The 24,266-nt window shown below is 44.9% G+C and overlaps 1 protein-coding gene across 1 annotated transcript in view; it reads right to left on the bottom strand.

Moving 5' to 3' along the window:
• Nucleotides 1-24,266, bottom strand: part of DNAJB14 (DnaJ heat shock protein family (Hsp40) member B14) — a 415,145-nt gene that overhangs the window by 4,558 nt on the left and 386,321 nt on the right. The window contains exons 7-8 of the mRNA XM_069630713.1: nucleotides 21,973-22,082; nucleotides 1,163-1,335 (exon numbers count right to left, since the gene is read on the bottom strand). Coding sequence (XP_069486814.1) covers nucleotides 1,163-1,335; nucleotides 21,973-22,082 — 283 coding nt within the window. The remainder of the gene's footprint in view (nucleotides 1-1,162; nucleotides 1,336-21,972; nucleotides 22,083-24,266) is intronic.

Below are 24,266 nucleotides of genomic sequence, written 5' to 3'. Positions count from 1 at the left end.
TACTTACTCTTAGCTGGTTTATGTTCCATAAGAATCTGGGCCATAGATTGCAACATTTTTTAATAATAATGCAACCCTTTGACAGGAGCGTCTCTAAAATTAGTGTTTTTTTCAATTTCCAAAACCAAATGTGCTGTGAAAGGAATAATCGGGTTGCTATTTTTTTAGACAAATAGAATGATATCAAAGGTTGTTATGACATAGTTGTTAAACCATCTACACTAGTATAAAATAATTGTCCATTTACCCGGACAGCTGAAATTTGCTGACAGTTTACATGCTCAGGTACGTTTTAGTTTTGGCTCACAGATGGCGTTCGCCTTCAATATGATTAAAAAATGATTGTTATAACAAATATTTACTTGGCCCCACTTTATCCCCCATTCGCAGACTCTTTCTGAAAAACCCTAAACGTGGACGCAATATCCTCCCAACCCCCCCAAAGAGACAACAATGGCACCTGGCCCAATGTAGATACTTGTTATGTTACATTTGTAGAGGGATCAATATAGACCAGTTCAATGTCCAAAAGTAAATTCTCTGGGCTATTTAATTGGTGACATTTATGGGATTTGAGACAGTCATGTCTGTCATTAAAATAACTGTTGGAAAAGTAATGGGTTAAGAGCAGCATTGCAGCTGAGCTGCTAAAATGATTCCAACTAAGTTCTTTACTTGATTGCTAAGCAACACAGCATTCCAGACAACAGCCACAAATTAAAGTACTTAACTTTACATACGGCAGTAAAGTTAGTATGATATTAATTTAATCCGATTGGAATGAGTTGTATACATTATAATCTGTTGCAAGGTTAAAAATATAAACCGAGACCATTACTTCCAGTTTTAGCTTTTCTAAAGGATTTGCCATTGCTAGTTTCAATAATTAAGCTGGCCACGTACACAAACATTCATACAAAAGGGAATGCACACAAAACATGAGGTAATACAAATCTGTAATAATTAATAATTACACAAAATTAATACTAAAATATAAACTACTAAATTGCATTCAAGGCAACCGTGGCATACCTGGGAGAGAACCTGTGACAATATTTTTTTTTCTAAAATGTACCTCACTCTCCTGGACCTTTTGCTATCCTTGAAACAGAGACCGCTATGAAAATGAAACCAGAAATGTTTTTCAATATAGCACACTTACTCTGTTGTCTTTCTTTCCAGCAGTTGTTTCTAATGTTGGTCACGTAGTCATCTTCAACATTCTTTTCCAGTTTCTGCAACAACATCCCATGGTATTCGTTCTGAAAGTCTTTATTCACATAATAATTTACACCTAGATTTTCAGTCTGTCTTTTAATGATGTGTCCTGAGCCACTGTGAAAAGAAAAACATAAGAGTCAATGACGAGTTTGATTTCAATAAGGTAAAATTGGATGCTTATGAAAAATGTTACCCTGACACAATGCATGCTCTCCCCAGGAGTGTTGCTTTCCATCTATTGATCGAATATGCCATAGATTAAAGAAAAGCTGAACCCTTTGCAAGTGGGGAACACAAGTTATTGGTAGCACAGCCCATGGCCGACATGGTCACCATCATTTCAAATGGTACATGATTCACCACCATTTTTAATCCTTTTCATTCAAAAGGAATGAAATGATTGAGCTTAGAGAGGGAGCAGGTTAATGTGGTAGTATGTGGGGAAATATTGATGGGGGCGGGACAAATCATGTATTTTGCTCAATTCGGTCACCACTGGGTGAAAAATTCTGGTTTAATGTAATGCTATCAAGAAAGATCATACATGGATTCCGGAACTGTCAGCTCCAGAGATGGCAGCCTAAGTGCTGAGCTCCTGTGCCTGCTGTTTGAATTCCTTTTCCTAATGATGGCTGAAGATCCCAATTCTGCTGAGACTGCCCAACCCGCTAAAAGGCAAAAGGGAGAGGATGAAAAGGAGGTATGACAAGCTGCTGGATTTGCTTACAAAATGAACAGTGGATATTGCTGACGTCAAGGTGAAATTGATAAATGAAGAGGAGAGGTATCTAGACCTTACTGCTAAAGTGGTGGCTGTAGATGATCATCTCACTTCAGTGGATAAGACATTGAGACTTGCAGACCCAAGTTAGACAATTAGAGATCCAAAATGAGAAGTTGCTTCTCAAACTGTCAGAGCAGGAACATTTTTCAAGGAGAAATAACATACGATAGCTCGGTTTCCAGAAAATGTTGAACGAGGAAACCCCAATTTCTTTTTTGGAAAAGGCACTGGGTCTCCGTGCTTCATCTGGATCCTAAAATGTCATTGGAGATTGAGAGCGCCCACAGGTCGTTGGGTCAAAAACCAGCCTTGGGTCAGCATCCCAGACATTTTATAGTCAAGTTTCTGAGGTTCCCGACTGGAGAATTAGAGCCTAGGAAATCTCGTGAAATTGGCGATTTGTCCTGGGAAGGAAATAAGATAATGATATTTGCTGACCTGAGCAGGGAGGTCATGGAGATTAGAAAGTGTTTTGGTGTGGCGAAGGAGAAAGCGAGGCTCAAGAAACTCAAATATCACATGATATATCCTGCATTTTTTTGGCTGGTTGTAGGGGGACAACTGCATTCATTTGCTGATCATAAGAGTGCAGACGCTTTAACAGATTTAGATGTGGAGCCCATGGAAGCAGCATCATCAACCTCTCAAAATTAAAGAAAAGATGAATGTCGCATGACTATCATGATTGGCACATACTTGCCCCGTTTTTTTAATTTTATTTTTGTAATTATTTCCATTGATTTGCAGAGTTTGGTTTATTTTCTTTTTTGGACAGTTTAAATTTTCTAGTGGTTTGAACGAAATTGTTCTTTAAAAAAATGATCCTACTATTGCCGAAGGCTGGGAGGCTCGATAACTAGAGGAAAGGACTCACCGCTGGAACACGTGACGTACGCTGCATGCCTTACATTCCCTGTCTCAGTGCCGGTGCGCTGAGAGATATGAAGAAAGAGCCCCGGGCGTCAGGCCGCCCCAATCAGCTGAACTGTGCCGGTGCGCTGTAAATATGGCTGATCTCGGACCTCGATGGTGTGATTGAAGGCTTTCCGAGTTGGGGTTGTTTGAAACCCTGCGTTTGCGTAGAGCCGGATGACAGAAAGACATGAGGAAGGAGCCCGGGTGTCCGACCCCCAGTCAGCTGAACCTGGAGGTAAGACTTCCTGCGCTACATGTATTCTACTCTCTGTGCCTTCAGCTGCTACTTTGCCGCTGTGACTCGTCTGTAAAACTGCACACTGTGCAAGTTACATTATTCTACGTGTTCCTCGCCTCTACTCCTACATTCTGGACTGCCTCTACTGTAACTATGCTCTTTTTCTCCTGGCATTTTTGCTTCGCTTTTTACCACCTTACGGGATTTCGATGTTCCCAAACAGCCCGGAGTATTGAAGCAGAGATGTGAGCTTCACTTAATGGCCCCCTGCTGCCTACCTAGAGACACGTAGACCAATGTACTATGGAAATGATTTGGTAGCATCAATGGAGTGACTGATAGCGAGTGACTGGTGTCCCTTGGGCTACTCGATTGGCGTTCTTTTAAAGGTACTGCAGGGCAAGGAAGCAAAGGGAAGACTAGTATATGCAGACCTTCTCCATGTGCTGAACTGGGACAGACCAAGAATACGTATTCTGGTCTTATGGTATCTGCAATGCAGTGCCATACTCCCTCTGTGCACTGTATTGCTGCTTCATCATGAACATCAGCATGGCCAATACAGCATGGCCATTACAAATAAATACAGTGGGAATAATGGAGAAGGGCCTTTGTGACGCCTTGTTTAAAGACATATGGGCAGGGTTGGTCTCTAAAATGAGGATAAAGATGCTAATGTTACGCTATGGCATGGGCAATTAGTTACCTGTGAAGTTGCTGCCATACTGACACGGAAAGATCATAATATATACTTACATTATTTCTAGTGTGTTACAGATGTGTGGTAAATGATTATTTTATCTCAACCCCATTTGTGTATACATTACTGGGTTTAGTTGCGTGGTATAGTAACTTTTATGTGTACAAAATGCTTGATGTTCCGTTTATAGGAACGCAGGTGTGTGCTGAGGAGCTTAGAAGTGACTCCCCATGTTTGGATTTTCTAAGTTGTAGCTGTAGGGTGGCGTTTTTTTTTTTTTTTTTTTTTTTTTTTTAGATAATCTTTCCTTCTGGTGGCATTGGGGGAAAAGGAATTTGTTGAGATGAAATCATTCAGGTTTATGTAGAGGCTCAGGGATTAATGACTTTGGGGGAATGCACATATTTTAGACAGGTTCAGGAGACTCTGGTGAGAGGAAGAAGCGAGTTGGGATATTCAGACTGCCAGTTTCTACCTGTACAGTGAGCTGGGTCTTAGACCAGCCGTCTTGGGAATTTTCTGGTGTACGATAACATGTCCTTTATGGAAGATGGTGCTGAAGAGGGGGATTAAAGGGACTTTATGAACCATTCGATGAAGCAAGTTATTGCGGGATTAGACAAACAGATGGGTGCGAAGGGAAGTATGACGTTAGTAGAAATTTGAGGGTTGCAGGATTACTACCATTAGGGGTCGGGTTGGGTTGTGATGGTTCATACGCTATGCAGCATTGGGGGCATAATTTAAAATGGCTCATGGTTTGGAGTTAAAGGACTGTATAGCAATGGGAACTTCGTATAGGCTTTGGGACGGATATGAATAGATATTAGTAAGAAACGGAGGATGATTTAAAAAAAAGATATTGGGTACAGGATTCTGGGAGTATGGCGAGGGGTGGTTTTTGCTATGTATATAATAGTCTTTTGGTAAAATCTGAGTTGTGTTGGATTTTGTTCAATAATTTTTTTTTTTATGTTTGTGTGGCGTCTTTTGTTTGTCTTGGTGGGGAGGAATAGAACATGTGACACTCTACTCCTGTTACACTCACCTGTGGGTAGAGTGTCACATGCCACCCAGCTGGGTTACTCACTGGTATGCTTCTCAGCTTTGCCCTGATGTGGTCTGCGGGGAAGGTTCTGCCTGAAAATACAGGAGGACTGTGTTGAAGACTGACCGACTGGGGTAAGTATCCTCCCTCCACCCCCATATGCTTTCAGTCCCTCTGGCGCCCTCTCCTCACCTTGTGGTAGAATTAGGCGTGCTCTCCGTCCTGCCTTCTTTGCAGTTGCGCGTTGTCTTTCAGGGGCGAGTGTGGTCCAGTTACTTCACTGACGCCGGCCCGTTTGATATTGTTCAGGTAGGTCTTATTGCTGTTCTTTAGTTTTGTTGCTATCCTGCATGCCTTTCTTTGTTTAAAATGTCTCTTTTATCTCCCTTAGGTATGCGGAGCTTCAGCACATTAAGAGCGCTATGATGCAGTAAGTAAGCGCTATGCGCAGCGCTGCAAAGTCTTGCCTTTGCTAAACTGTGTTTTCCTTCCTTGTAGGTCGCGGTGTTCTTCAGCACGAGTGGCATGTCCGGAGTTGTGCCAGCTGAGAGGCGACCAGCCAGGTAAGCCTTTTGAGCAGTTCGTAATTTGTAAATGTCTCTACAGCTTTCTTTAATGTTGCCTCCATCTTCCTCTTTCAGGTCGTTCTGTCCGGGAGGCGTGCAGATGCGAGGAAGCTGTTCTCAGTAGCTGTGAGTGTTTAAAGATGAAGACTGCAGGTAAAATGCTGCTGCTAATGATGTTCCTTTTGTCTCCTTGCAGGTTCTGCTTCTCCGAGGTTCGAGGGAATAGCTTGACAAGGTGAGCGTCACGTTGCAAGCTGCAAAGTAACACAAAGCATGTTCTGCAGTCAGGGTGTGGTTTATATAGCCCAGGTAAAGTAGTACCAGGGAAAGTAGTTCCAGGCCTGCCACACCCAAAACACTAGACCGCATAGCTTGGTTCTTAGGAACCAAGCTATGTGGATGCCTCCATGTTGGCTGACAATACAATAAAGTAGTTCCCAAGCACATTGTTGTTCATGGTGTATGAGCCTGGCGCCATAGGCGCCACGACTGGCCCCATGAGGGCTTTTGAAGAGGATGCCAGGCTCTAGAGGCCCGAGTCCTGACTCCACCTGGCCAATGGGTTTGCCAGAGGGGGGGGGGGGGGGGGGACAATTCCTTGGCACAGAAACAGAATTTCATTTTAGAGTCATTAAGTTATCGAAGATACATGTATGCTGCAGGCAAATAGATTGTCTGGATGATTGGTAATGATGTGTGAATGTGTATGCTGGCTGAATTGTTTGCGAGTCGCGATAGGCATGTTTTCTGTGTGTACTTGGAATGTGAAGGGTCTGAATTGTCCTAAGAAAAGGAGGAAAGTGTTGTCCAGACTCCGGCGAGAGAAAATTGATGTTTTTTTGCAGGAAACGCACTTGATGAATGGTACTGGGGGGTTTCCCGACTAACCTAAGATACACAAAAGTGTTGTTGAATTGCTACTCTTCAAATTCAAGGGGGGGGGAGGGATTATGTTGAGGAGAGGTTTTGGTGCATGTGTTGACAAAGTGACTATGGATGATGAAGGGCGCATTATACCAGTGGACTTGAAGTATGAGGGCAATTTATTTACAATTGGTTCCATATATGGTCCGTGTGTGGGCGGGGGAAATTTCACGGAGTCATTAAAAAGGATGTTACGTGACATGGAAGGTGGAATGGTTATCTTAGATGGTGATTTCAACTGTGCGATGGATCCTACAATTGATAAGATCCATGACATGTACCTTTACGGGGCGGAAGTCGAGTAAGGAGTACCAGAAATTTTCAGAGGTGTACGATTTGGTAGATATTTTGAGGAATTTACATTGGAGAGACGGGGAATTTTCATTTTACCCACCAGTACACGATACATATTCTAGACTTGATTATATCTTGTGTCGGATAAACTAGATGAGGCAGTGATGGTGTTATGACTTGAAGTCCACGTAGATTATAATGCCTCCGTCCCCAACTACCAGTCAGAGATTAGTAAAATTACCCACTGACCAGTTATTGGGGCCGCAGGAGATAGGCAGGAGCAGGAAGCACCGGGTCCCTGGGTGGCTGAAAAGAAAAGCAAAGTTAGAATGCAAGTCTCAGAACACTGCAATGACTAATGGTGAATAGGAAAACCGATAAACACTTACCCCAAGGATAACAGGTGCTAGCGTGGAACCGAACTGCTCTTGTCTGAATGAATGGAGGGCAGGATGTTGGTAATCAAGGTGGTAAAGGTGGGGCTGAATACTTGAATCTTGAAGTTCCAAGAATGTCCAAGACAAACAAATCCAAAGGATAATCCAGGTAGCAGTCCAATTATGCAGTCCAGTGGTCAGCACAGTTCCAGTATACCAGGTTCAGTGGGAAAATCCAAAGCAATCCAGGTAAGCAGAAAAACAAGGTCCAAATACCATAAATCCAACAAGAAAAGGTCCAGATAGCGACTCACTGGCAAAAACAGCTGAGAAGCAATGAGAATACGGACAATGCTCTTTTTAAGCGTCTCTTCGGGGTCACGTGACTGCCCACCTAGTCACATGACCGATTTGTACAAATCTTCCGGGTCACGTGACCGCTAATCGGTTCACGTGACCCTCTGCTGCGGAGCGCTGGATTCCTGGGGTGCCCGTGCTGTCGGTGGGCACACCTGTGTGCCCGCAAGCATTCAAGGCAAGCGCCAAGGAAAGCCCCAGGACAGGCGAGGACAGAGGCGCCAAGGACGCCACAAGTGGCGAAGTGCCGCCGGAGGCCGAACGGAAGAGATCCGTGGTCTGCGCGAGCGCCGAGGCTCCAACCCGGCAGGTAAGGAAGGGGCCGAGGGGGTGGAGGTGGACCAAGAGGGCGTGACAGAGCCCTCACCCCAAGGGCACACGTCCTCATGGGCTTCGAGGATTATCCCTGTGGAATCGGGCAACCAGCAAAGGGGCATTGACCTGACTAGCGGGTTCCCAGGATCTTTCCTCCGGGCCATACCCCAACCAATCATATATAAACAACCCCGAATGACACGGGATCCCAGAATGGCATTAACCTTGTATTCGACTGAGGTTCCTTTCACGACTGGGGAAGGAGGCAGAACTATCCGCACACTATCTGGACATGGTTTAAGAAGCGAAGTGTGAAATACTGGGTGAATGCGCCAAGAGATGGGCAGTGGGAGGCGATCGGCTAATGGATTGACTACTTGGGTTATTTGGTATGGACCAACAAAACGGGGCAGGAGCTTGCGGCAGCCTGGTAACAGAGGATGCCTAGTGGAAAGCCAAACTCTGTCCCCCTTTAGTGTAGAGAGGTGCCTCAGCATGTCTCTTGTTGGCTGCATTACTAATCTTAAACTGACTCCTGGAGATGTAGTAAGGTCTGTGCATGTATTTCCCTTAGGTTGCTTGCATGAAGAAACAGAGGGAGGAAGTGTGGGTGGTAGATCAGGAACAGGAAAGACACGAGGATGTTGGCCATAAAGGGAATAGAAGGGCGAGTATCTTGTGGATGAATGAGGTGCGTTATTGTAGGCAAATTCAGCCACATGGAGTATCTGATACCAGGACTGTTGGTGTTGTAAGGAGAGGCAACGCAGATATTGTTCCATGGATTGGCTGACACGTTCGTTCGGTCTGTCTGTCTTGGGATGGTAGGAGGACGAGAAACGTGTATCAATTCCGAGTAACTTGGTGAGTGACCACCAAAAGCGGAATGTGAACTGAGTCCTGATCAGAAATCAGAATAGAAGGTAACCCAAAAGAACAGAAGATGTGATGAAAAAAAAGGCTAGCCAGGGCAGGGGCTGTGGGTATTCAAATGCAGGGAATGAATCGTGCCATCTTCGTGAAGGAATCCACCACCACCCATATCGTGTCATAGCCTTTTACTCAAGGCATGTCTGTTACGAAGTCCATAGTGACAGTATGCCAGGGTCTCAATGGTATTGGTAATGGCTGCAACAGTCCGAGGGATCGACCCCTTCTATTCTTACACTGAGCGCAGACCTAACGGGAACCACGTTGGACACTGTATCTCTACTCAGAGGGCCACCAGCACCAATGCTGGAGTAAGGTCAATGTACGTTTTTGGCCAGGATGACTGTTGCCGGCTGCATCATGGGACCATTCCAAAGCCAATGTGCGTGTGTCTGGGGTAGGCAAGTATAGTTTGTTTTGTATCTATGGCAACCCGTCATGTATGTCCAATTCCCATTCGCATAAGTGGTCTGGATGCGAGGTAACCCAGTGGCGTAGTGTGGTTAACAGATCCACTGGAGGTGTGCAAACACAGATTACGTGTTTGCTGTCCAGCAGGGTTTCAGGAAAGAGGGGGGGAGAGATATGCCCCCAGGAATGCGTGACAGGGCACCCGCTTTTCCATGCGCGGTGCCTGGACGGTGTTTTCTGACGAAATCATAGGCAGAGAAAAACAAATGCCAGACTTGTCGACTATTAGTGCATTTAAAGGTTGCCAAATCTTGTAGGTTACGATGATCAGTGTAAACTGTGACCTGGTGTTTAGCCCCCAATAAATGGTGTCGCCACACCTGAAAAGCGTCCTTAACTGCTAAGAGTTCTTTTTCTGTGACCGTGTAGTGGCTTTCGGTAGGAGTACATTTACATGAATGGAAAGCGACAGGGTGTAATAGACCAGTGGTGGGACACATCTGGGAAAAGACGCACCCATGGCATATGAGGAGGTGTCGGCTTCTAGGACATAAGGTAATTCTGGATTGGGGTGTTGTAGAACGGGGGCAGTAGTGAAGGCCGTCTTGAGGTTTATGAATGCGTTCTGGTGCAAAGAGGTCCATATGAACGGGGTGTTTGGACTTGTAAGATGAGTTAATGGTGCAACAATAGAGGAGAAACCTGCGATAAAATGTCTGTAAAAGTTGGCGAAACCAACTAATTACTAATTCTTTCACAGTTTTTGGTACGGGCCAATCCACCACTGCTTGGACCTTGGTGGTGTTCATAGCCAGCCCCCCAGAGGCGAAGTGAAACCCTAAAAAGTCTACTTCATGGAACTGACATTTTTCAGGTTTGGCATAAAGATGGTGCGTACGGAGTCAGTTTAGGACGTCCCGGACATGTAGAATGTGTTCTTGTTGTGTCTGTGAGAATATCAAGATATCATCCAGGTAAACGACCATAAAGGTGTCAATATCGTGGAATATGGCATTCATGAATCTTTGAAATGTTGCTGGTGCATAACAGAGTCCAAAGGCCATAACTGTGTATTCGAAAAGACCGTATTTGGTGCAAAAAGCTGTTTTCCATTCATCACCCTTACAGATGCGTATGAGGTGATAGGCTCTGCGTAAATCAAGTTTGGTGAAGACTGGCGTTGACAAGGCGATCCAGTAAATGAGCGATGAGGGGAATAGGATAGCGATTTTTGACAGTAACATGGTTGAGGCGATGATAATCAATACATGGGCGGAGATCGCCTTCTTTTTTAGGGACGAAGAATATCGGGCTTGCAGCAGGGCGTTGAGATGGCTGTATATGCCCTACTTGGAGAGATTGGTGTATATATTCCCTCAGAATGGCATCCTCTGGAAGGGATAAGGAATATATATCCGGCCACAAGGTACTGCAGCCCCAGGAACCAAATCTATGGGGCAGTCGTAAGACCGGTGAGGTGGTAAATGTTCGAGGCTTTTATGTCAAAAACCTCTACATACTCGTGGTATTCAGGAGGTACATTGGTGGTAACAAGACCGACTACATGTTCTGAGGCATGAAGCTCCGTCGGCTGTGGGTCATGTATGGACATCTGGGCCATGGCGCCCAGTACTTGGGCGCGTGTGGTCACTGGATCCGGTGGGGTAAGACAATGTTCTTGGCAGTATATTGACTCAAAAAAACACTAAACCTTGGGACCAATTGATGACAGGGTTGCGAGTACGTAGCCATGGGATGCCAAGGATCAAACCATATTGCGGGGTGGTAATCAGGACAAAAGTAAGGACTTCTTGATGTGTGTCTTGCATGAGAAGGTTCAGAGGTGCAGTTTGTTGTCTGATAGGACCCGAAAGCAATGGAGACCCATCCACGGCCTGTACGGGTTCAGGTCTTGGTTTGTTCTGTAAAGGCAAATTAAGTGACGCTACTAGTGAAATGCCAACATAATTACCCATAGCTCCTGAATCTATGACCAACTGAACCTGATGTTTAATTATCAGCAGAAATCAAAACAGCTGAGAGAGACAAAGGTTGCAAGACTTGCGACAAGGGAGGGGCATATGATTCTGTATTGGTGGGCTCGTCTGTGCCCCCCGTTTTAGGGACGAGCCTTCAGAAAACCCGTAGATCGTGGTTTGGGTTGTCTGGGACATTCTTTAACAAAATGGCCATTCAGGCCACAATAGAAGCAGGTGTTGGCCAGTCTGCGCCTTTCCCTCTCAGTAGGGGAATATGGGACTGCGGACACCCCCGATTTGCATAGGTTCACTGGGTGATTCGGACGTGATGGGATGCAAGGAAAACAAAGGGTTAGGTCTTTTGGATTCCGTCTTCCTTTCAGAGTGTCTGGCATCTACTTGTAGTGCTAAATCCACTAATTCAGGGTATTGTGTAGGAAGTGAAGGAACTACAGCAAGGGCATCTTTCATGTGATTACTTAGACCTTTATAGAATAGAACTGCTTTTTCTTCTGGCCAGGCCGTCTCGACTGATAATTGATTAAACCGCGTTATGTATTCCAGCAGGTTTTTTTTTTTTCGCTGTGTTAAATCAAAGAGTTCCAGTTCCTGTGTCTGTGCTTTGCAGCGTGCGTCAAACACCTTAGTCATTTCCTCAACTAGCCTGTCGAAATCATACAATACAGGACTATCATTTTCCAGCAACTGGTTGGCCCAAGTGGCGGCAATGCCAGAAAGATGAGAAAGTAAAAGCAGCCTTGGTGGTAGACTCAGGGAAGGCTTGGGGGGCGACACAAAAAGTGTAATTTGCATTGATTTAGGAAGGTGCGAAACTTCCGAGGGTCTCCATGGAATTTCTCAGGGGCGGCTACTGGGAAGGGTGTAGGTACATAGACCAGAGCTGGAGCGGTTGGTGCTACGGGGGGGTTCTGGCTGAGAAGGGGCGTCTCCGAATTCTTCATCAGGAGGTAAGGCATGTCTCTCGCTTTGAATCGAATCTAATCACTCATGGATGGCGGCAGTGGCTGCCGTCAAATCAGCTCTTAGAACAGTAATTGCTTGGACAAGGGCAGCCACCGGGTCCCCGACAGAGGCATCCATAATCCCGTGGGGGTGGCTTCTCAGTCTGTTATGACTTGAGGTCCACGTAGATTATAATGCCTCTGTCCCCGAGTACCAGTCAGAGATGAGTAAAATTACCCGCTGACCAGTTATTGGAGCCACAGGAGATAGGCAGGAGCAGGAAACACCGGGTCCCCGGGTGGCGGAAAGAAAAGCAAAGTTAGAATGCAAGTCTCAGAACACTGCAATGACTAATGGTGAAGAGGAAAACCGATAAACACCTACCCCAAGGATGACAGGTGCTAGCGTGGAACCCAACTGCTCTTGTCTGAAGGAATGGAGGGCGGAATGTTGGTAATCAAGGTGGTATAGGTGGGGCTGAATACTTGAATCTTGAAGTTCCAAGAATGTCCAAGACAAACAAATCCAAATGATAATCCAGGTTGCAGTCCAGTGGTCAGCACAGTTCCAGTATACCAGGTTCAGTCGGAAAACCCAGAAAAGCAGAAAAACAAGGTCCAAATACCATATATCCAACAAGAAAAGGTCCAGATAGCGACTCGCCGGCGAAAACAGCTGAGAAGCAATGAGAATACAGACAGACGCTCTTTTTAAGCATCTCTTCCGGGTCACATGACTGCCCACCTAGTCACGTGACCGATTTGTACAAAACTTCCGGGTCACGTGACCGCTAATTGGTTCACGTGACCCTATGCTGCGGAATGCTGGATTCCTGGGGTGCCCGTGTCGTCAGTGGGCACCCCTGTGTGCCCGCAAGCGCTAAGGCAAGCCCCAGGACAGAGGCGCCTAGGATGCCACAAGTGGCAAAGTGCTGCCAGAGGCCGAGCGGAAGAGATCCGTGGTCCGCGCGAGCGCCGAGGCTCCAACCTGGCAGGTACGGAAGGGGCAGGGGTGGAGGTGGACGAAGAGGGCGTGACAGTTGGAGGTAGACATATGGGAACGCTACCTCTCAGATCATTCAATGGTGCGGGTTAAGTTGAATTTTCCCCGGGATAAGCGGGGAATCTATAGATAGAGACGGAAAACCTTCATCCTGAAAGATGAAGGTGCCTCAAAGGCACTTAGGAGTATTGTGCTGAACTATTTTAAAGAGAATAATGGGACGGCAGACGGATTGTTTTAAAGCTTTTATTAGAGGGGAACTGATGAACTGGACTGCTAGGGTACGAAAGGTTGGAGAAACTAGACTGACTGAGCTTGAGTTGGAATTGGGGGACATGCAACGAAAGTATGGATGGTCCAAAGATGGGGAAAATAGGGCTAAGTTACTCGGTGTGAAAGAGGGCTTTGAAATGTGAATTGGACTTGCAGATGAAGATGGGCATGTATTATATAAAGCAAAGATATTGGGAAGAAGGGGGCTGTGGAGGTAAATTGTCAGCGAATAGATTAAAAAGCTTCTCAGAAAGGCTTTTCGTTCAAAAGATTGTTAATGGGTCAGGGAGTGTTGTTGTAAAAAAGGAAGAAATAGGTGAGTGTTTTCGTAGCTTTTATGCTGACCTGTATACTGAGGATCTCAATCCAGAAGTATGTCAACTAGATAGCTTCTTTGAGAGAGTTGACATCCCGTCCTGTCTGAGGAGGGTAGGACTTTAATTGATGCCCCGGTTACCATCTCGGAGGTTCTGGAAGCGATAGGCGAGTTGAAGATTGGGAAATCACCAGGTATGGACGGTTTGCCAGATGAGTTTTATCGAAAGCACCCGAGGAGAGGGAAAGGCGTATCAAGGCCATGCTTAACATTGCTCATAAAAAATGAACCTGAACCAGGCCATAAGTAAGACCTATGATTTAAGCCTGATCTAAACCTGATTTTACAGAAGGGACACATTTACTTCTGATTTAGGATTTTGATTTAAGAATATCGTCATACTTTGGGAATAATACTATTTGTTTTCTCCTGATGAACCATTGCAACCTGGCAATGGGGAAACACGTGTAGAGGTTTTTTATGTAATTGAGGAAACAACAATAATTTGATTGTGAATAAAACAGCTCAAGCTAGAGGTTTTGACCTGAGTGAAGGATATAATAAGCTGAAATTGAATTAGTGTGAAGACAACACTATGCCAATAAAGTTGATTTGAATCAACAGCTTTGACTCACCCAACGGAAACTTTTCATTTGATGATTTTTAGGAGTTGGCGCATTTGAATGACTCTTCTCATATATCCATTATTTATTCATCTAGCTTGTGTAGTAGCCACACAATTGTATGGGAACACTCATGCTGACAACCTCGCAATTTCTATGAAGCAGAGATAACTCATTTACTTTTTACCATCTATATTGAAGTCGCCAATGTTGAGCTTAGACTGGCTACAAATACAAATTTTAGAGTTTTATCGGAAATTTGATGAGCTATTGGCGCCAGAACTATGTGGTCTATATAATCGTTTTTTAATGGAAGGGTCTTTGTGTCCTTCAATAAGGGAAGCCATCATTACAGTAATTCCAAAACCAGGGAAAGATGTGACTAGGTGCTGTAACTATCGCCCCATTTCATTATTCAGTGTAGACATGAAAATCATTACTAAGATTCTGACTGTTAGGTTGGAGAATTATATGGTGGAGCTGATAGAATGAAGCCAGACAGGATTCATGAAACAGCGATATGGATACAACAATATTAGAATGCTTTTGGATATATTGAGTTTGCCAGATTTGGAGATCATGGATATTTTACTGATCTTTTTAGAAGCTGAGAAGGCCTTTGATAGAGTGAACTGCAAATTCCTGAATTACACGCTGTCGAAGCTGGGATTTGGACCTCTTTTTATTAAGGCCATTGGGGCTCTGCAATCGGGTATAGCGGCTAGGGTATGGGTGAATGAGGGATTTTCCAGCACAATTCCAGTTATATAGGGGCACAATGCAAGGTTGTCCCTTATCCCCTCTACTGTTTATTCTGGTACTGGAGCCCTTGTTAGCATACATTCAGCAAAATGGGGGTGGGGTTAGGGGTCTTAGTGTAGGAGATGGAGAAGTCAAGGTATTGGCTTATTGCTGATGTTGAGATTATTTTGAATAAGCCTGAAGAAGGGGGTCACCTCTTAAAAAATATGATTGAAGTGGGAAGGTTATCTGGATATCGAATCAACTGGGGGGGAAGACAGCGGTAGCGGTGTTTCCAGTAAGAAATTCCCCGGTTAGGGACCAGCTGCGAGTTGGAATTGTAAATGGGAAGATGCATGTGTAAAGTACTTCAGTATTTACATTGTCCAGGATGTTAAGAAAATTGTCAATTGCAACGTAGATACGGTTATTGGAGTCCTCCAAAGGGATATTAGAAAATGCGGGCGTATCAATCTGACCATTTGGGCTAAAGTCAATGCAATTAAAATGCTGTTGCTACCGAAGGTATTGTACATTGTTGAGTCACTGCCCCTACAATTCTCAAGGAAAGTTCTCGGGAGTATAGATAGGTTGTTTCAGGACTTTCTTTGGGGTGGGGGGAAAAGGGCTAGCATTCCTCGACATAAAGGCCAGGAGTGTCCAGGATGCAGGTATTGGATACCCGATACTGCAGAACTATTGTAAAGGTTTTCTGTTGAAGAAGTTGGTTAACTACTCCATTGAAGATCTGAACCGGATGCCATGGTGGGTGCAAATGGAAAAGCAGAAATTGGAACCATATGAGTCTGCATTCCTTTGGGAGGCTTCCCAGGAAGGTGTTGAATTTAAGAACTGTTGTTGCCACCAAAGATGCACTAATTTTGTGGATAGTGGGAAGCAGACAATGGTTATTCATATTTAAAGAAGCGTCACTTTGGCATAACCCAGGGTTGCAGATTGATAACAGAATGTTGAATTGGAGGAGTTGGATCAATAGGGGAATCGTAACGATTGGTGACATTTGGGGTGGTAGGAGAGTGGTACCCTTCGGAAATCTGATGGAGAATTTTGGATTGAATAAAAGGAAGTTAAGGAGATCGTGTTTTGGAAGCCATGATATCAGAGGTGTCAGATTTGGATGCACCGCTATTACAGAAGCCAGAGATCTGTAACCTTTTTACTACTATGTCACAAAAGGTGTCCAACTTTATGAAGCTTATGCCGCTAGATGAAAATTGGTTGAATTTGTGGGAAAAGTTGAGGCTGTCCTGGTCGGAGGAGTTGGGCAGGGAGTTGCTGGAGGAGGACTGGGAAAAACTCGGGAAAGTTCCAGTTAAAGCTAAGGTAGATCTGCAACTACGCTACATTCATCAGAGATTATTGGGTAGAGTCTATTGGACTCCTGTGCGTATGTGTGCTTTTGGGATGGCTGATGGTGACTGTTGTTGGGGCTGTGGAAAAGAGAAGTGCCTTACTACATATGTTGTGGGACTGTAGGAGTGTGAAGGATTATTGGAGGGAAGTGCTAGATAGGGTTGATCAAATCTGGACCATTACTTTTCCATGTAATCCCTTAACAGTGATTCTGCAGTCACTGAGGTGTGGACGTGATAATGACTGGGCAACATTGTGTTGGATTTTTAGAGCCATGCTGGTGGCGACTAAACAGATACTAAAGGTTTGGAAAACAAGGAAGAAGTCGACAGTTGAGGGATGGAGTTCTGATGTGCAGACTCTTTCCAGATATGAGAAAACAACGTTTTATAAGCAACACAAGGAAGCACCATATGGTGAATTGTGGGGATCTTCTAATGAATTCTATGGGTGTTCATTAGAATGAAGTGTGGAGTAGAATTGTATTTATTAGGTACAGGAGTTTTGGGAGAGGGAGGGTTGTCTTTGCCCGGTCTCTTGTCTTGTGTCCTTGTAGTTTGTGCGTTTCAGGACTTTTTATATACTCTGTCCACTGTTGGACTAGGTCCGAGTTGTTGGATATATTGTTGTGGGTTACTAAATGCTTTCTCTGCCCCAGTTTCAAGATTTTGATATTGTTCAATAATCCTGTGACCCAAGTAATGTTTGTTGAGGTAACTTGATGTTTGCTTGCATTTTGAGAAAAAGCGAACATAAAAAAAAAACATCATACATTACAGGGACTGAGTAAAGAGTCTTTCTAAATGGCGTCAGAGTTTCAGCCAAAGACCAATATTTGCCAAACTAATGATGTGCCTGGTTTATATTACTTTATTCAAGATTATATAGTGCTATAATCTCAGGAATTAGCCTTTTGAAGCTAGTTTGTAAACTTACCAATAACATGACTGCCATCTTCTTTGGAGCAAATGATTGCCAAATGTTTCCTATGCAGTTAGCTAACAATCAAGAATGAAGTGAAGCACTGGGAAGCTTATTCAATAATTTAGGAGAAAGATTACAAAAGGAAGTGCCATCACGGTGTTATTTCCCCACACACAGAACAGCCACAGAGCTGAACCCGAAACAAGCCATCTTCTCGGGACACAGTGAGCCATTAGGTTGTGTATAGGAATGGCTGGTTTCCTAAACAAATTACTTTCTTGTTCATGCCGAATGCAAAGAGTTGGACAGATGTGGTCAGAACAATGCAATCTAATCGACTTGGTATAGTCTCTCCCATGGGTTATTCACCCTAAAACAGGTCATTGGGCTGTGTTCGTGCTGGTAGAGAGATTCCCAGACCCCCCTTTGTTTTCCATAAATTAACTTTGGGTTTCACCCTAAGTTACCAGGGCGATCCAGACGTGGATCCCTTGCTCACTGTTCTTAGAGAGACACAGCTTCAACTCACTGATGATGCCCAACAAGGTTGAAACACGTGTATGGTGTTGCTGTTGGTACTCTTGTTCAGAGGAGAATTGCCTAGCATTTCGGTGATGGACTGCCCCTGGGCAGGACAAAGACTGAAATGCGGGGAAATTTCTTCTCTGTGAAGGGACAGTGAGCTAAAGTCTTGGTAGAGTCTATCCAGGGTTATTCACCCAAGAACAGGTCATTGGGCTGTGTTCGTACTGGTAGAGAGATTCCCAGACCCCCCCCCTTGGTTTTCCAATCGAAGAAGGGCCACAGACATCTGCACACTCTGGAGGATGAACACAATATTAGGGTACACGTAAACGGGTCCAATTCAGATAGTCTGTTATCAGTATTAAATCTCACTGCACTAACACGCTGAGGTCGTCCATAGCAATTTCTCTTCAGCAGCCAGAGACAGCGAAAGCTGAATCTATCTCTAGGAGTTAACTCTGGATTCAAAAAGGGGCCTCAGATTGAAGGACAAAACGATCAACTTGGCCACATTGACCAGCACTTGTACTGGAATCCATTGTTGTAAGGGTTGGAACAAAAAGAGCTTCGCCTTAGTCACTGTTGGGTTTCGTTTTCATTCGTGTTCTCCCTTGTTTCGCAGTGAGGTATAGCAATAGTGCCTCAGGCTTAGTTTGTGGATTTAGTGAAAAACTCCTTTGCAGCCGAGTATAATCAGCCACGTTCTATATCATTTTACAAAAGGTCTCTGCAGTGGCTCATAAATCATGAAGCAGAGACATAGCACAGTGTTTCAGAGTAAGGGAATTTAAAAGGTGGCATACAGACTGCTCATAAACTGTTAGTCAAATATCTACACCGATTTTGGACAGTCATGCAGAATCCTACGTGGGAGAGAGAACGTGGTAAATATTACAGTAAGTTTCAACATAATCAACACTTTGGCCTGGGTTTGATTAGATTCTATTATGGCAAACAGTGCTGCCAGGAGGGGATGCAAAAGTTGCCTTTTGCCCATGTAAGCCTGCAACTGCACCAAAAGCACTTAGGTTTACGTGGTCCTTAGGATTCAAGGACTTATTGATGCAGCAGGGGGACCGGTGTTTTATATTAATTAGATGGACCCACACCCTAGAACAATGTGGTATTCAATGCAGGCTTTTGCTATTAGTGGATTGCTTGTGTCCAATGCAGAGGCTGTGCATTTGCTTCAAGAAAGGCAATGCAAGACAGTGTTAACCAGTATCGGACAAAAGAGTTGAAGTCTCTTCCCATTTCCATTGGCTTTTATCGTGCCTTACCCCAGCCCAGCAGGGAGATTTTCAATTATCGTAAAATGAATTAACTGTTAGTTTCGAGGTTATACCATAATAAATCAGTTGTATTTTTGGTTACCAAACTCCTTGCTAGATTATCACCAAGTGGCTGGTGAGCACTGCAGAGCACTGGGCATTTGGTGGTTTGGCTGGCTTATTAAAATGTACATGGTTTATTAAATGTGCAGAGTGCCTTTTGCAGAGAGGCTACTTTCAGAACCCGTGATGTGCAGTGACTCCTCCATTTACCTGCCAATTAGCATTTTGGGGAGTAAGGTTTGTGTTTTCCCCAGGAATGGGCAGATGATCCATCAGGGATCCATTTTCTGCCAACTTGTAAAAAGATAGTAAAGCATAGTGCAAACACATTTCAATAATGCAGTGGATGTCTCCGACACACAGCTCTCACACATGAAACAGCATCTGTAGGCTTCCAAAGCAAGAACCCGGTCATCCATCTAAAGTTTTCCGGTCCACCCCCTTACTGCAGCTGCCTTCCTGCTGACTTTCCCATCTGAACAGCACTGCTCAGCCTACCTTCTGTGCTGCTTTATACACCTTTTTGGATATGGTTCCTGTACTGTGCTGTCGAAGTACTCTACCTGTGTTCTGCTGGAATGTTCCGCAAACCCACGTGATGCACAGGTAACCAGTGCCATATCCTCAGCGATTCAACTGCATTATCCAAAGAGACCTATGAAGCTTAGTAGAGGCACATCGCTTCAAACTTACTTAAATGCTCCAGGCACCTTGGTACATGCAATGTTGCTAGGCTGGAAGTGCCTGCTCTGCTCTCAGCACTGGTGAAGCTGATATGGGGTGGCAAGGCCCATTTGGCATGCAAGGAACTGTGCCATTAGGCAAGTGACAAGTGCTTCGCATTCTTTAGGTCTGGTAGACGGAATGTTGACATAGATCATGGATGCCTAGGACTCATCTGAAGTGAAGCCAGTATTGGTTGATTTCATCGCAGACTATTACTAAGAGTACAATTTCACTGTATCATTTACAATGAATTTCAGATAAAATATACATGTGGGGGTGTCTGAAGGGGGTCTCCCCTACATTTATTTTCACTGAAATTCATTGTAAAAAAATGCAATATAACCGTATTTGCAGTGATGGATGCGATGTAATCATGTTGATCCATGAAACCTTCTGATGCTGCCGATGTGCTCGCGGCTCATTCTAGCACACACAAGACGGTCAGAATGATGCTGTGCACTGGCCACATCGGTCCCCCTTTAGGAGGTAAACGCTTTTCAGTGACGTTCGCTTCTACAAGGGTAGTCCAGCATCGAAATGCTAGGCAAATCACCTCTGAAAGAGTACCATCAGCAACCCCAGACGTGTTTCAGCCTGGTCGGGCCTCATCAGTGAGGTGAAGCCAAGCCTCTCTAACACACGGGGAACAAGGGGTCCACATCTAGATTACCCTGTTTTACTTAGGGTGAAACATTTCGGTGCTGGACTGCCCTTGTGGGTGGGATAAAGACTGATATGCGAATGGATATTTCTCCTCCGTGAAGGGTGCAGTGAGCTAAACGTGGTTGTAGACCCTACCGAGTGGAAGAAATTCCATAGAACAGGGTATTTGACCCATGTTAATTCTCAGTAGAGTTGCTGTCACATTCCTTTGTAACTATGTATTATTGTAGTTTAGCACCCTGGGCGGTTATGGGAGGAGCTGTGGGGCCATCCAGCCAATCAGGGAGCTCCAAATGCTGACTTTAGCTTATGGTATATCCTGCTTTCCGAGCCTCCTTTGCAGCTGGAACTGTCTTTCTCTGCTGGTCCACAGGTAAGCTAGCCTATGTGCCCATCTCCCTACACCTACCTCAAATTCCATCTCCCTACCCACTGCCACCCTATCCAGCCCCCTTAACTGGAGCTGCCTTGTCCCTCACTGGCATCTGGAACTCTGTATGTAAAGTCCCCTTCTCGCTTTAACATGGCTACAAATGACAAAACAAGAAGGCTGCCTTGAACGTGCCATTTCTCAACTTACAAAAAGAAAACAATTAACACCCTGGTAAGCAGAATGGGATGATAATAGCAATAAATCCCTCCGGTTGGGGGCATTACTGGGTCTGGTAATGCCCCGGGCTCACATTAAAGCCCTCGCTTCACTTGGGCCTCTAACATGACCCTGGGCATTATCTAACCCAGGAATGCCCCTGCTCTGTGAGGTTATTGATTAAGTAACTTTAGCTGCCATCTTATGTCACTTGCCCAGTCTTTGCTTTCCTGCGCGGCTCTCACTGTGCCCTGCGGCACTCCCCTTACCCCCCCCCCCCTTGACTCTGTGTGCTGCTCGTTGCAGGTCAGCACAGCACTATCTGCTTTCTGTTTGCATGCATGAAGATGTGAAGGATGTATTACTTTGCCATCATTGTTCTGCTCTGGGAAAGCATCCTGTGGTCTCCTCGTACAGAAACGTCACCATGAAAAAGCTCAGCCTGGAATAACATACCGTCCAATCTGATGTCTTGGCAACTTGGGTTACTGTGATGTATAGTGTGTTAGACGGTTCGGGGGAACTAGCTACATTGCATTCTGCTTGCTATGAGCCATTACAAACGCTGAATAAATTGGGAGATGCTGCACAATTCAGCAGCTCACTCACTTGGAAACTAGCCCCTGTGTGTGGATCTGTTCTTCGGTTTGCCACCTAAATATTTCTCACCTTACACAGTTGGCAGCAGCATCAGAGACAGCCAAACAGATGATTTCTAGCCTTGTCACATGTGTTTGATATGAAATTACTGAACTTTTACTCAAGTACACAAGGTAACGGAGGAAACCAACAGAAAAGACAACCATTTAACTCAAGTCCCCCCCACCGACTGCTGTGCAGAGTCTGGAAGTTGCACTTACTGTTTGTGGTATAGGCTGTACGGAGGGTTGGAAACCATTAACTGGCTCAGCAAAGAGACAAGAATCAGAACTACTATCGGCATGAGCTGGATAAACATTGAGAAGCCGCCCTGTGGAACGGAAAAGAGAAAATGTAAAATCAGGTACACATCTCAATCATTTTCAAAATTAATGTTAACAGTTCTGGGCTTTTTATTTTCATTGCAATACACCATGAGATGCTCCATTGTAATGGACAAAGGAGGGCTCAAAACGTTCAACACTTAAACATCAGCTGTAATGAAAAATTAAATGGATATTGGTTATTTACACAGGATGAATATTTTGACAAACATTTATCATCATTAGCAACCGACACCTCCAGAAAGCATGTGTGCAACTGGTACTACTCAGTTAATGACCAAGTCAGGTAGCGGAGAATGAAGAAGGGAGTAGTTTCTTACCTGTAACTCCATTTCTCCAGCGTTGGTATCTTTCATGGATTCACATGCTGTGAATATTTCCCGTCAGGCTGGGAAACCTCTGTAACTTTAACTTTGCGTTTTCCTATGGAAAACCTCCGACACTTTAGTGTCCCATCGACGTTCTTTTTGGGTGCTTTATGCCACGCCAATAGGACGTCCGATATAAATAGCCGGCCCCTGTGGCTTTGAACTTTAAGTAGAGGGACCTTAGGAACCCAGGTTTGCCTGCAGGGGTGGCCGGCGGGTGCATGTGAATACATGAAAGATACCAACGATTGAGAAGAACAAGTTACTCTCTTACCTTGTAACGTTCTTTCGATGGGATGGTCCGACGACGTATTCCATATCTATGACAGTAATCACCACAGCAGTGCTGCTTCAGAAAATCTTTTGGCGTTTGCGTCCTGCGTCGATGACGTCGATACGCTGTCCTCGAGGGCCTCCGTCGAGCCGGCATCACTAGAAGTAGGATGCAGTTGCAGTTGTAGTTTTTTTCCCCCAGAACGTGTGGCACCAATCTTCTGCCAGTAGGACCACAGAAAGCCTTGTGGAAACGTAAGCTGCAATCACATAAGAAATTCTGTAGCGGGGAAGGCAGGGAGGGCGCGATATGGAATACGTCGTCAGACCATCCCATCGAAAGAACGTTACCAGGTAAGAGAGTAACTTGTTCTTCGAGGGGATGGGGTCCTCCGACGTATTCCATATCTATGACAGACTCCCAAAGCAGTACCAATGTAAGGACGTGGGAAAAGAATTTAGAAAATACAAATTTAGAATTCCCAATCAAATGGCAGAGTAAAGGACCGCCTTGCCAAAGGCCAGATCCTGCCCATGGATAGAATCTAGGGAGTAGTGACGTACAAAAGTATGGACCGAAGCCCAAGTGGCTGCATCACAGATGTTACGAATAGGAACACCTCTCTGCAGGGCAGTAGAGGCAATCATACCCCTAGTCGAATGGGCCCGTAAGCCTACAGGAGGATCCTTACCCGCCAGGCGGTAACATTCAGAAATTGCCAAGATAATCCATCTAGACAAAGTCTGCTTAGTCACAGCTTGTCCCAAAGGCCTTCCAGCGTAACCAATAAAGAGCTGATCGTCCACTCTGACCCGGGCCATGCGTGAAATGTAGAAACTTAAAGCTCTCCTAGGATCTAACCTATGGAGCCTCTCCTCGTCCTTACCAGGATGCGGAGGAGGATAAAATGCCAGAAGAACAACCTTCTGGCTTAAATGAAATTCCGACACCACCTTCGGAAGAAAGGAAGGACTAACTCGAAGGACAACCCTGTCCTTCTGAAACACAGTGAAGGGTGGCTTAACTGAAAGTGCCTGTAACTCACTCTGCGAGCGGAAGTGACCGCAACTAAAAATACAGTTTTAGGGGTTAACAGTCTCAAAGGACAAGAATGTAAAGGCTCAAATGGAGCACCCATTAGAAACTTGAGAACAAGGTTCAAATCCCAACCGGGCACCTGGATAGGTGACGGAGGGAACACATTAGTGAGCCCTTTCAGAAACTGAGAAATTGAAGGAATTTTAAAATAAGAACACTCCTCAGATGAGCGCTTAAATATGAACAGCACCACCAGGTAACCTTCAATGGTACCCACTTGCAAGCCCCTGTGGGCTAAAGAAAGCAAAAAAGACAGAACTACAGGAATGTCACATGAAAAAGGATCCACATTCTGAACCCTGCACCAGTCGCAGAACTTTCTCCAACGGCAACGGTACAGTGACTTAGTTGCCGGCCGTCTGGCTGAAAGCAACACCTCCATCACGTCTTCAGGGAAGTCCCAATCCTTATACCTCAACCTTTCAGAAGCC

This window comes from Ambystoma mexicanum, chromosome 6q (assembly GCF_040938575.1).
Source record: "Ambystoma mexicanum isolate Mex_15411 chromosome 6q, UKY_AmexF1_1, whole genome shotgun sequence".
Taxonomy (NCBI): domain Eukaryota; kingdom Metazoa; phylum Chordata; class Amphibia; order Caudata; family Ambystomatidae; genus Ambystoma; species Ambystoma mexicanum.
The sequence above is the reverse complement of the archived record's forward strand: the minus strand, read 5'-3'. Positions and strand labels throughout refer to the sequence as shown.